Source organism: Drosophila virilis, chromosome X (assembly GCF_030788295.1).
Source record: "Drosophila virilis strain 15010-1051.87 chromosome X, Dvir_AGI_RSII-ME, whole genome shotgun sequence".
NCBI classification, from domain to species: domain Eukaryota; kingdom Metazoa; phylum Arthropoda; class Insecta; order Diptera; family Drosophilidae; genus Drosophila; species Drosophila virilis.
The window spans coordinates 16,087,284-16,100,366 of record NC_091543.1 but is presented as its reverse complement, the minus strand read 5'-3'; the positions used below and the strand labels follow the sequence as shown (position 1 = coordinate 16,100,366).

Sequence of the window (13,083 nt, the reverse complement as noted above, 5' to 3'; positions counted from 1 at the left end):
TATACCTTTAAATTATAAAACTTGTAAAATTTGTATAAATATTTGTAAAATTTGTTAAATGTTCCTACATTTTCATCGAACATTTATATATATGATATTTCTTAAACATTTGATAGAAAATGTGATCCCATTGTATTTAAATATTTAAATGTAGATAAACTCTTCGCTAAATTGCGTCACTCAAATTAAGTAAAATAGATTTAATTGTTTTTTTTTTCTTGCCATCACTTTTATTTGCCGCATCCATAAAATGCATAAAATGTGTGCTGCGAGCATGTACTATGATATTGTTGGAGCGGGGTCCATTAACTCTGTCGCATACTCGAGAACTGGGCATGTTTTGTATAATGTATATAATTTTTTTTTTTTTAATAATTTGCGTTATTTGGTTAATATATATTGTATGTATATAATATGTATATGTATATATAAATTTAGTCAACATTAATTTATTGAATATATGTACTTGTATAATTCATTTCCATATTTTGCGCTGTGTCACAGAAATCAAAAATCTTCAAATTGCTGAAATGTTTTTTTTTTTTTTTAAATACTGAAAATAAAGAAGTTCGAAATCGATTCAGTCAGATTTGTGCACGTTTTTTAAAGTTCTTGAGATTTCTGCGACACAGCGAACTAATTTAATTAAGTATAAATTAATAGCTTTAATACTTCAGACAAAAACTCGCATGTCTTTCATTTTGTTTTCTTTTTTTTTTTTTTGTTTTTAGTTCAGCTGCAGTTTGCCGTTGCTTCTTCTATTATTCATCATTTTTGTTGTGTGTAAAAGAGTTCAGTTGCCAAGTAAAAATAATTAGTTTGTAATTGTAAATGTGGGAATTAACATGGTTTGGATTATGTGTAGAATGTTTGGATCTGGGATCAATGGCAACCGCTGAATTCCGTTTAAGTCTTTGGCACATTTCTCGTTGCTTGCAATATTCATTCAAAATTAAAACCGAAACCAAATTCAATTTAAATAAAAAACTGATATGTACTATATGCTTGGACCTGATACGATGAGATGTATATCTGTACATAATACGAAAGAAGCGCATTTTTAGCGAAGTTAGCGAGCGAAGCGAGAAGCTTATAGAGATGGACAGCCAGAAGAAGCGGGAAACAATATGCAACCTGTTCGAATATAATCATATAGTATGTTTAATCTATAATTCAACTGTGGCAAATGCAACATTTTGTGGTGCACACACGAAAACTGTTAAGCTATATAAATTGGTACATGATTTTCAATTAATTTCTAACAAACAACTCTAGTCATATTTTGTGGATTTTGTATTTTCATTTTTCTCTTTTTGGTTAAAATTTGCGGCTAAAAAACGTTTATATGATTTTGATTTTGCTTCAATTTTGTTAATTTTTGTTCGTTTTATCTCTAATTATAGTTAATTTGTCAACAAACCATCAGCTACAATTCAACGCTGGCTAATTAATAATAATATGCATTTACTTTATATTTTGATCGTGTTCATATTTTTTTCTAATATAAGGCCGCTTGGGGCAACTGCTACAAAAAGGCTCAATTCGCTATTAAAAGTTGGCTACAGGGTTAGAGCGAGATACAGATACATTTTGTGAGAAAGAGTGAGTGCGAGAGAGGGAGAGAGAGAGGGAGAAAGAGAGGGAGACACAGTTATACATAGATTACAGATTGCCTATATTGCTAATTGCAGTAAATATATAAAAATTTCTATATATTTGCCATATTATTATTGCAATACTCGTTTAGAATAATTTGTTAACATGAATTCTAGTCCTCGGCTAAGATTTGCAACAGAGGCAACAATTGTTAATGCTTCTACAAGGATTGTTTTCTAATTAATTAATTTTGTTACTGTTAAAACTGTATCCGAGCAGTAAGTAGAGTAGACTCGAAAAATACACAACTTTGGAATACGTGTTATGCAAATGTTTGAATACGTTTTAGTTTACTGTTTAAAAACTCGCTACAATTACTAGTTATTCATTTCTATTGTATTTCATTACGGTTTCTCTAATTGGTTAAATTCTTTCAAAAATCACTCACTTGCCTGCAAACTTTGAAAAACTTGCTCATACATTTTGTTCTTTGGAACATTGCATATGTATAGGGTATGTATGTATGTCTAAATGGTTAGATAAGTTGCTATGTAAATATGTATTATGTATAGAGTAATGTAAAATGTATATCCATATATATATATATCTATATATATTGTGTGTGTGTATGCGGTTCGGTCTCGAAAGGAATCCGTTGCCCGTTGTGCCTGCTAGTCAAGCATAGAATAGTTCCTTGCATTTTGGTCATAGATAAGATTAGTTAGTATACATATAATTGGGTAGTACAATGACATACTTTATATATATATATATACTTATATATATGTGTAAGTAAACGAAAGCATTTTGCGCAAATGTTGGCATATTAAAGTCAGTAGAACGTCAAAAAAATAAAATAAAATTACATATTAAGCAATCACGTAAAAAAGAAATAACAACTTAAGATTATGAGAGCACAGCAATCAAATATGTAAATTATGTACATAAAATAAGAAAATGGTAAATACTTAGCGAGCATATAAAACATAGCAAGGGACAGACAGGGACTAAAAATAAATAAATAAAAAGAAAGAACAAAAAATAATAATACATAAAACAAAATCAAACCACATAATTAGAATTTTTGGAATTATGCACTTGTCGCTTAGGCTAAAAGGCATTTACTTCGGCTGGCTGCCACTGCCGGGCGTGGCCGAGAGCGCCATCTTCGAGAGTGTGGCCAAGGAACGTTTCGGGAATGTATTGCTGCCATCCGTTGGATCCGAGAAAAGTTTACGAAAGCTGTAAACACGCAAAACAGTGTAATAAGTCGAACGTGCGTAAATTAAAACGAGCATCTATTTCAAAATCTCTTTTTGCACACTCACAACTTGCGTATGCCCGACTCGGAGCTTTTCTTCCAGGGCGCGTCGTCTGGTTCATAGGGCAGCGGTCCCTGCACGGGCGCATCATGTCCAGGTGGCCTGACAATAAAAATGGTGTACATAATCATTAGAAATTTTAATTACATTTTAATGTGTGTGTATACGCACGTTTCGCCAGCCACATTGTCATCGTCGACATCAGCCTCAACACCGTCATCAGCCTCGTTGTCGTCATCGTCGTCGCTGTCATCAGAGCTGGATATTTGACGCGTACGTTTGGCACTGGTCGCTGGCTTCAGCTCTGCCAGCTGCTGGTTGAGGTTGTCAATGGTGGTGAGCAGCTCGTCGCGCTCGCTGATTAGCTCCTTGAGCTCTCGCGTCGTATAGCGTGGTCTATTTGGATCATTTTGATCATCATCGTATGACTGCACCAGATCCTCATTCTCCTTTTCAGCAAGGCCCAAACGCTTGCGCAGCTGATTGATCTCACGGCACTGATCCTGCAGCTGGGCTAGAAAATCGGCACGCTCCTCGCACAGTGTCTTCACCTGCGCCTGCATTAGCTTATGGCGACGTCGCGTGTCCCTTTCCGAGGCTTTTAGGCGCTCCGCCTGAATGTTGACCTGTACAAAACAAAAAGAGAAATACATCAACTGGAGGCTCATCATCTGAAGGCTGTTACTTACATGCTCAAGCTCACTGTACTTGTCCTGGAGTTCGCGTTCACGCTGCTTCAGCTCGTCGCGCTGCTTATAGATCTGCTCCTTGAGTCGCTGTAGCACCTGCGTATCGGAGAGCGCGCTATGCAGCTCATTGTTGGTCATGCTGATGATGCTCTCGGTTAGGCTGGCGCCCAAGCCGGAGCTTTGTGCAGATGACGATTGCAGGTCTTGGGTTTGCTTTACCAGCCGCTTGTTTTCGTCCTGCAGCGAGGAAACCAAATCAACCAGCTCATTGGTCTCGCTCCGCCACTGCTCCTCAATTAGCTCCAATTCCTTTTCGAAGCGTCGCCGAAACTCTGCCTTCTCCAGCTTTTCGCTTTCCAGCTGGGCGATCTTCTCGCGCAACTCCTGTATTGTAGAGTTCTCGCGCTCATTTTTCGTTGCCAATGCCTCCAGCAGCTCCAGGGTATTGATTATTTTGGGCATCAGACCGCTTACAGCATCGGTGCCATAGCGATCCATGATCCGCTCATACTCCTTGCCAATATCCGATGCCAGATCGTAGACATCGACCACGCCAATGTCATCGATGGCGTCCAAGACCATTTCGCCCATTTCATTGAGATGGAAGCCGGGCATCAGGCGTGGTTGCACTCCCGATTTAACTTCGCTCAGCAGCTGGCGTTGTGCGTTGTGGTGCCAATAATCTATGTACAGGGGGCGGAGGGGTTCACTTGGCTTTACATAAACACATACATGCACGCACGCACACACAGACGCACAGTTGGTAGGTGTATTGAATTCGCATTCACTTTATATTTTATGTCGCCCACAACAAATTGCACATCTGTTAAACAAATTATGCGCATATGCAACGAGCTCGAACTTAGACCTGCAACTGGACCTGGTTTTTATAAATCTTTCGATGACTGCATCATACTCGCTGGATGAGTAATAAATACAAATTTGCAAGTCCCCCCCTCCAAGCGTAGCGCACGCAGCTGTCCACAGAGAGCTATGCAAACCAGCGTTGCTCGCTCTCGCTCTACACATGCGCGCAGCGTTGCTTCGTGCTTGTCATCGAGCTGAGACGTTGTAGCACATTAAATTAAACAATTAGTGCAAATTTAATGGATCTAAATGAAACATTGCTACTAAGCACATTATTCTATATTTAATTGCAAAGCAAAATAATTTACTTATATTTATGAGCTTAGTGATGCACAACCCCTACGCACCAGTTACTTTCGGTAAACAAGTCACAGATGTTATTTAATACATAATAAAACAACAGTCGCTTCTCTTAAAAATGTACATTGCAGCTTGCTTTTATGCATTTGAAATTTAAACATTTTGGTAAATAGCCTTTTGTTATTTTTTGTGAAGTTTATATATGCATCGAGTAACTGTAGTCACAGTCACTTCAAAATCAAAATATTGCCCAACATATTGGCAGCATTGGAATTTAAGGGCTCGCAATGTCTGGCAATACTAGCCTAGTGCTGCCATCGGTTGACAGTTGTGCCCGCCTAACCGGAAATTTAATATCCCTCCAAGCCTGAATGATTCAACTTATTAATTTTCAATGAACAACTTTAAGGGGAATGTATGAATGTATATATAGTAAAAATTTTATAATATATTTAAATATTATCGATTAGACCCTTCATTAATATTTGTATGTAAACAAATTTATATAAAAAATCAAAATAAGTTGGAACCTACATAAATATTGGGAATGCAAGCAGATCTTTTGGTATTATTATATTAACTTTTAAATATTTATACTGCTTGCGCCAAGATAAGATTTAATATTTATAGTTAGCAGCTATCGCTATCGATTGTTAGCAGCTCGCTCATTGCGAAGCGGTGACGATAGTTTCACTCTTTTAGATATTCATCGTTCAGTGATATCGTTTCTGCACGAAATTTGTAAATTGACAACTTCTAAGAGCCTATATATAATAAACTGCATACTAATGAGAAGGTCTGGAATGAAATCTTTTTAATATCAAAGTGTAATAGATATAGCCTCAGCTTATTTGCACGTCTTTTGCCTTGGGGGAAATATAAGATTAATACGATAGTTTTAGAAAATTAAATTTACACTCACATTGATATCATCGGTTGTGCTCAGACAGATGTTTGGCTATCGATATGTTGTGAACATCTCTATGCACGTGTTGCTGTATTGTTGGCTTATTTAAACAGTAAGAACATGGCCAAAAAGCCGGATAAATCCATAAAGCCGAAAGCAAAGCCTTCGAAGCAGGAGAAACCTTCGAAGCAGGAAAATCCTACAACTTCAGCTAAAACCCAAAATGGTGATGGAGAAGCGAGCGGCATATGGAAGGACGAGCGCTTTCAGCATTTGCTGGCCGATCCGCGCTTTCGCGGCGTGCCCAAGGTACAGCGTAAGGTGAAGATCGACAAGCGCTTCCAGGGCATGTTCGACGATGACAAGTTTAAAGTGAAGTACACCGTGGACAAGTACGGCAGGCCTGTGAATAAAACAAACGCCGAGGATCTGCGTAAGTTTTACGAGCTCGATGATAACGAGAGCTCGGACGAGGATGAGGAGCAGAAAAAGGCGACGAATGACAACGAGGATGAGGAGCGCCGGGCCGAAGAGCTGGCCATCACACAAGATGACCAGGTCAAAAATGTTTTGCAGCTGGACAGTGATGAAGATGGCTCCGAAGTGCCTGAAAACTTACGCAAGCGTCTAACGAATCCAAATATCGATTATGCCCGCGGCGAGGGACGCCTTATGACCGACTCCTCGTCGGATGAGGAGAGCACCGATGATGAGGACGGTCCAGAGCTGCAAATCGATCATGTCTGGGGTGAGCTGGATATGGATGCGGAATGCACAGAGGAAGCCACACGTCGTCTAGCTGTGTGCAACATGGACTGGGATCGCATACGTGCCCAGGACTTGATGGTCTTGCTCAGCTCTTTCCTGCCGCCCGGTGGCAGTGTTCTTAGCGTCAAAATCTATCCCTCCGAATATGGCAAGGCGCGCATGGCCGAGGAGGATGTGCATGGCCCCACCGAGCTGGTCAGCGCCCAGCCCGAAAGCGAGCCGGATTCCGACGAGGAGCTGGTACGTGAGCAGGACAGCGATGCAGAGGAGGGCGACGACTATCACATGGAGAAGCTACGCCAGTACCAGCTGAATCGCTTGCGCTATTACTACGCCGTCGTCGAGTGCGACAGCCCCGCCACAGCGGAGAAGGTTTACAATGAATGCGATGGCATCGAGTACGAGAGCTCTGCGACGCGTGTGGATTTGCGCTTCATACCAGATGACACCAGCTTCTCCGAGGACATGCCCACGGACGAGTGCTATGAGCTGCCGGATGCGAGCAACTACAAGCCGCGACAGTTTACCACCACGGCGCTGCAGCAGGCGAAGGTGGATCTAACTTGGGACGAGACGGCTTTGGACAGGCGAGAACTGGGCGACAAGCTGTCCAGCGGCAAAGTGGATCAGCTAAACGACAAGGAGCTGCGCCAGATTGTTGCCTACAGCAGCGAGGAGGACGAAGACGAGGACGAGCAAGAGCAAGAAGAGGATGGGGCTGACGCTCTACAGAAAAATACAAAGAAGCCAGCGAAGGAAGCGTCAGAAGCAGCGCCGAAGCAGTCAGTAAAACGTCTCAAACAAAAGGAGCGCATCGAAAAGTATAAAAATCTGCTGGCCGAGATCAATGCACAGGAGCAGAAGTCCAAGGAGAAAGATTATGAAATGGAAATGTCCTGGAATATTGATGCGCCCGAGGCAAGCGACAGCAAAGAACCAGCCAGCATTAAATCTCAACTGACGCCCATCGAGAAGGTGCTGCAAAAGCGCAGCGAGAAGAATAAGCTGCGCAAAGAGCAGCGTCGTCGCAAGCAACTGGAACTCCAGGGCATTGATCCGGATGCGGCGCACGACAGCGACAACGACTCCATACCCGACGGCATTGACATGAACGACTCCTACTTTGCCGAGGAGTTTGCCAGCGGTGACTATGAGCAACCCAAGCTGAGCAAAAAGGCCAAATCGAAGAAGCAAAAGCTTATCAAAGCGACGCCTGCCGACGACGAGGCGGAGGCGCAACTGGCGCTGCTGTTGGATGATGACGACGACGTGGAACAGCAGCCAAAGCAACACTTTAGCCTGGCGAAAATACTTAAGGAGGAGCAGGCAAGCAGCAGCAGCAGCAAGCGCAAGCGTCGCAAGCAGCTAAAGAAGTCGAAGAACAGCGAGAGCAAGCCGCAGGACGAGGATAACTTCCAGGTGAATCTAAACGATGAGCGCTTCAATGCCGTCTACAAGTCGCACGAGTACAACATTGATCCCACGCACTCCAACTACAAGCCCACCAAGGGCATGCAACAGCTAATAAGCGAGAAATTGAAGCGACGCCAGCACCAGAACGAGCAGCAGGAGGTTGAGGTTGAGCAGCCGGCAAAGAAGCGATCCAAGCAGCAGCTGGAGCAGAACGCGCTGGTTAAGAGTCTCAAGATGAAGATTCAGCAGCGCAAGGCGTAGTTAGTCCACATTTACAATTTATGGCTTACATCGTGTATAATATAACTAGAAATAAAGCTAACAATGTTTAGGATGACTTGCAAGGGCTGACAATCCAACAATTATAGCATTAATCACAAATGGTCATAGTAAAGCATCAAGGCAGATCGAATCGGCCAAGGCTAATAAGGCGCACAGTTACAAATTGCAAAAGGAGGAAAAGGAGCACATGAAGGAGTTGACAGTTTACAACAAATAATTATTTCTCACTAATAGTCATACTTAAAGTAACGCCCATAGATGCTGTGCGTAATGTGGGGATCGATGGAGATCAGGTCGGGCAGGCAAATGCGTTTCTCCGGCTTGTAGACAACCATCGATTCACAGAGACGCGCCCAAATGGGTTCGTAGCGTCGCCGCATCACCTGACAGTCCAGTCTGGGCTGGGCCATGGCCTTGACAACGTTGCGCACCTGGGCAAAGGGATCGTTTGGCCGGAGCAGCGCTTCAAAGGGATTGCGACCGATGCACAGCTCGTATAGCACTAGGCCGAGCGACCAGATGTCCGACTTAAAGTCACATTTGGCGCCACACATTATCTCTGGCGCCATGTACAGCGGTGTGCCGAGCACCTGCCACGGCTGCTGCTTGTCCGGCGCATGTACATTGGATATGCCAAAGTCGGCGTACTTGACGCGATCGTTCGCATCGAGCAGCATGTTCTCCGGCTTGATGTCGCGATGTATTACGTGCCGTATGTGCAGATATTCCAGGCCCAGGATCATGTCACTAAAAAAACGCAGCAGCCGCGGTTCGTCCAGCAGCCCATTTGCGTTTTGGCTCGTCCGTTGGATGACATCGCGCATGGTGCCGTTCGGTGCATACTCCATTACAATGTTAACCGTGCCGGAGTGCATGAAGTAGCGCAGGAATTGCACGATATGCGGATGCCGCAGCTGTGAGATGATGTAGATCTAAGAAGCGCAGTTAGTAGTTGGCCCACCGATAAACATGCATATTCAGGTGCTGCATTACCTCCTCCTTGATTAGCGCCAGCTCACTCTTCGGATTACGCATTATAATGCGCTTCACACAAACTTTACGTTCATTGCGACCCTCGCGCTGCAGGCACAAGAAGACGCGTCCAAAGGTGCCTTGGCCCAATATGCGAACGGTGCGTAGACTCGCATCACCCAGATCCATGGCACAGCTTTTGCAAGACGACGCATTAACAGTTACATTTCATGCGTCGCGCGCAATATCGATAGAACAAGCATCATTTTTATCGAATCGATTCTCCTTTTTCGATGTATCTTCTATAAAACCCGGCATGTTTGAAACTTGTTGATATCATTGTTACCAATTTATAAATAAAGGGCCAATATTGTTTTCTAATCGATTTCTATTCTTACATTTTATTAAAAGCTAGGTAGAGTTACCACAAATCCAATGGCAATGCATTCTCCTGCTTTTAAGAATTTAGTGCTCATCATCAGTAGCTGCCAGCGAACCAGTTTTGGTTCCTGTTTTTTTCCTACTGTTTGGAGCTATGTGAATCAGAGCTAGTTCCGCGTGCAAAATGTAACCAAGTTTTCTATAGAATACTTCAGAAAGAGATTCTTAGATGGGTAAAAAGGACAAATTAATAATTAGTCACATTTGGCTTTTAAGCCTGATCCACGCATTACTGCTGTGCTTCTTCTTCCATCACAGCTGTTTGAAGAGTCGGCAATTGTAATCGGACAATCGCTTGCGCTAAAAACAGGTGGCATCTCTGGCTACCGGCTACGTGACGGTTATGAATTTAAATTTGTAAGCTTAATGTTAGTTTGTCGACTTCCTGCGATATGGGAAGAGGATTGATATTATGTAAGAGTCTTAGCGCTTATTAAATGATTAATTAAAACGGTTTTTGTGGCAGGCGCGTTTAACACAACAGCAAGAGCGGCTTGTTATGCAAATTTCATCGTCGCCGTGCAGAAAAGTAGTTTACTTTTACTTTCGGACTGCACTCGCGGTGCCGATGGAAGCATACTAACCCAAAGAAATTCAATCGATTGCACACACAACGGCACTGTAGCAGTAAAAGGCAGCAGCAACTGCAACAACACCATTTGGCAGACAGTTTAAACTGTTTGCAGCGGCTTTAAGCTTCGGCTCGAATCTGCATTTTTATTTTTGGGAAATTTTTGCAATTTCAAGCTTCCTGAGCCAAATACAGACATTCACTGCATGATTATCTAATCGCATTGCATTTTAATTGCTAACACTTTTATTTATATGCATTTAAATGTTAATTGGAGCACTAGGAAACTGATTTAAGCGTTTGATAGTTCGATTATAAGTCAATTAGCTGGCGGCACGAGAAGATTGGGAAAGTATTTACGCAAACATTTACAATCATTAAACGTTTTAACGTTTTTGAACCTTTCACTGCCAAACCCTTGCGTTACACCGTAAATTGCAGCATGCTGCAAGCACTTTGTCTTACCTTACCTCATAATTAGGGCTGTCGATCCATCATTCGTGCCACCAATTTCTAAAGCCGTCATAAATCTTACATTTACATGTTGTGTTTTTGCTGTTTTATTTTGCTTTTTGGGGCGCGGCTTGGAACGAGGAAGCGTAGCAACGAGTCTTGCAACAATTGTTATCGCTGCTGTTGCAAGCAGCGCCGCTGATAATTATTGAAAATCCATTTTTAATTAGCTCATGCAAAACAGGAAAATTATCCATTGCCCAGCTACACGAATGTGTGAGGGGGGGTTTCCCCCCAAAGAGATTTGAATTTTCGTAAAAAATGTCACCAAGTGGCTAATTGGCGTAATTTCAACGGTTTTCAACCAATCAAACTGAATGTTATTTATTAATGTAATTTGATATGTATTTCTTTGTTTGTTTTCTTTGCCTGACCGTTTTATATGAGTGTGTATATATTTTTTTTAATATGTTTATTTTTTGTTCAATTACCTTGCACTTGCATTACATATTTGTGCACCGCTCGACCGGTTAGTGGTGGCGGCGGTGGTTAACCCGCCTGCGGTGGCTGCCACACACAACAACAACAAAAACAACAACAGCAACAACAACAATTGGCAACGGGTTTTCAATGGAAAAGCGCCTGCCACAAGTGAGGGCCAGGCGGGCGTATACGTAATAATTTTTAATTGTACGAGTTTCACACGCATATGCCTGCAAGAGAGTGTGCGTGCGTGTGTATCTGTGTGTGTTTGTGTGTGTGTGTGTGTGTGTGTGTGAAACAACAATAATAAACAAAGCTAGCGACAACTTCTCTTATATGCCGCTAACGACTTCGACTTCGACTATGACTTCGATTTCGATAGTTGTTGTTGTTGCCCATTTTGAAGTTCGTTGCCGCAGCTACTCAATTGTTGTCGTTGTTGTTTTTATTGTTGCTTGTGTTGCACATTTCACTGGCTCGTAGCCTGTTCGCATCGGCTCGCACACATCATTTTTTCGGGTATAAATCGAATCTGGTCCCAAACGCCAAGCCACATTCAGTCCAGCAACGTCAAGGAGTCCACAGCCAGCGAAAACTCCTAAACAACAACATTTTCTTTCCTTTGAAATAATATTTTTTTTTGAGTTATTTTTTTGTGCGTGTTTGTGCTAAGCCGAAAACTAAACAAAATGCTGAAATTTGTTGTAAGCAAAATACATTTTAGTAAAAAAAAGAAGAAACTTAAATGCCGCCCGAGCAAGGCTCACAAGAAAAACTTAAATAAATCAACTAAGAATTCCAAAATTAAAATTCAAAACAAATCCTGCATTCAACTAATCCTTGTGCTCAATTTCCATTATTTTAATAGATTTTTGTTTTGTGTTTGTGTGTTTATTTTTTTTTTTTCTGTTGACTTAGCTTCCGTGTCTGGCACTGTTGGCACTCAGCGGCGCGTTGAAAATTCACGAGTACGAACATGAGGAGCACGCCAAGTACGAGCCGGAACATGAGGAGACCGAGGTGCATCATGAGGTGGATCACAAGCACGCCACATCGCATCAGAGCGTTAAGTTCCATCACTATCATGCCGTGCCCGTCTACATAAAGCATGAGGATCAGCATCTGGTCAAGAAGCCCATCGAGATTGGCGGCACCAAGCAGAAGTTGAAGATCTTGCACCCGAAAACCGAACACAATCACAATCACGGACTTGTGCTGGAGAACCACAGCGAGTCGCATTTGCACGAGCATGGACATTACGAGGAGCCAGTGCATCATTCCGAGCACTACGAGCATTATGCGCACCATGAATAGGCATAGGCATGGGCCCCTTTTAGACCCAATTCTCCCTAACCCATTTTGCCAAATAATTTTTAATATTTTCTCATATCAGATGAGAGTCTGTTTCTTAAATATGTACTTAAGTTTAAGGCTTTGTTTTTTTTTTGTGAAATAAAATTTTGCCCAGAGTATTATTAAAAAACAAGCGAGTATTATTTTCGACAGGAGAAGCATAAAAAAAAGTATGGACGAGATAATATTAAATTATTTAAATTTATAAGCGTATTGAATAAAATTGATTTCAGTTAAGATTCTCATGTGCCAAAATCTGATGGATCCCAAAAGCTGAGTAAAAGAGTTTTGTATAATTTTAAGAGATATGTTAGTTAGGTTTTTTTTTTTAAGCTAGTCTTAAAGCTAAGTCGTATTTACGACATAAAGACCTAAACGAGCAAAATGGCAGTATCTTTCGATATTTTTGCAAAGTACAAGTGGATTTTCTGAAACTGTGATTCTTCTGGGTAATGTCATTCACTTTCATACCCTACAGCATATAAGCTTTATACGCTTTAAGCATACTTAACAGATTTACGATATCTGCAGTGAGGAGCTGTTGGTACAGTTTTTTAACTAAGTACACGCTAGTCAACTTGAGAACTCAAGTCAGGCCTAAGAGCTTTTAAGGTTAGAGCTCCAGGTAAACTAAGTCAACCATGATTTTTAGAGCTTTAAGTGTGT

General features: G+C 41.8%; 4 protein-coding genes across 4 annotated transcripts; 2 read left to right on the top strand and 2 right to left on the bottom strand.

The window, feature by feature from the left end:
* Positions 1 to 303: 303 nt before the first annotated feature.
* On the bottom strand, positions 304 to 4,762 carry Rilpl (Rab interacting lysosomal protein like). Its single transcript, XM_032439653.2, has 5 exons — positions 3,608 to 4,762; positions 3,090 to 3,544; positions 2,925 to 3,020; positions 2,722 to 2,838; positions 304 to 1,134 (listed from the first exon to the last, which is right to left on the bottom strand). Exons 1-5 carry the CDS (start codon positions 4,220 to 4,222, stop codon positions 762 to 764), a joined length of 1,656 nt encoding a protein of 551 aa, XP_032295544.1. The 5' UTR covers positions 4,223 to 4,762; the 3' UTR covers positions 304 to 761.
* A 976-nt stretch (positions 4,763 to 5,738) lies between these two features.
* Positions 5,739 to 8,206, top strand: LOC6635478 (ESF1 homolog). Its single transcript, XM_002058971.4, has one exon. It carries the CDS (start codon positions 5,802 to 5,804, stop codon positions 8,121 to 8,123), a length of 2,322 nt encoding a protein of 773 aa, XP_002059007.1. The 5' UTR covers positions 5,739 to 5,801; the 3' UTR covers positions 8,124 to 8,206.
* On the bottom strand, positions 8,121 to 9,353 carry png (pan gu). Its single transcript, XM_002058972.4, has 2 exons — positions 9,138 to 9,353; positions 8,121 to 9,076 (listed from the first exon to the last, which is right to left on the bottom strand). Exons 1-2 carry the CDS (start codon positions 9,303 to 9,305, stop codon positions 8,372 to 8,374), a joined length of 873 nt encoding a protein of 290 aa, XP_002059008.1. The 5' UTR covers positions 9,306 to 9,353; the 3' UTR covers positions 8,121 to 8,371.
* Positions 9,354 to 11,606: 2,253 nt separating this feature from the next.
* LOC6635480 (histidine-rich glycoprotein) lies at positions 11,607 to 12,510 on the top strand. The gene is made up of 2 exons (XM_070207735.1): positions 11,607 to 11,768; positions 11,983 to 12,510. Exons 1-2 carry the CDS (start codon positions 11,754 to 11,756, stop codon positions 12,376 to 12,378), a joined length of 411 nt encoding a protein of 136 aa, XP_070063836.1. The 5' UTR covers positions 11,607 to 11,753; the 3' UTR covers positions 12,379 to 12,510.
* Positions 12,511 to 13,083: the final 573 nt, after the last annotated feature.

Coding starts and splice junctions, on each gene's coding strand:
- Rilpl (XM_032439653.2), bottom strand. CDS start 4,222: ATGCCCGGCTTCCATCTCAATGAAATGGGCGAAATGGTCTTGGACGCC. Junction 3,021..3,089: donor GACAATGTGGCTGGCGAAAC/GTGCGTATACAC, acceptor TTTTATTGTCAG/GCCACCTGGACATGATGCGC. Junction 1,135..2,721: donor GGCAGTGGCAGCCAGCCGAA/GTAAATGCCTTT, acceptor ATATTCGAACAG/GTTGCATATTGTTTCCCGCT.
- LOC6635478 (XM_002058971.4), top strand. CDS start 5,802: ATGGCCAAAAAGCCGGATAAATCCATAAAGCCGAAAGCAAAGCCTTCG.
- png (XM_002058972.4), bottom strand. CDS start 9,305: ATGGATCTGGGTGATGCGAGTCTACGCACCGTTCGCATATTGGGCCAA. Junction 9,077..9,137: donor TGGCGCTAATCAAGGAGGAG/GTAATGCAGCAC, acceptor TGCGCTTCTTAG/ATCTACATCATCTCACAGCT.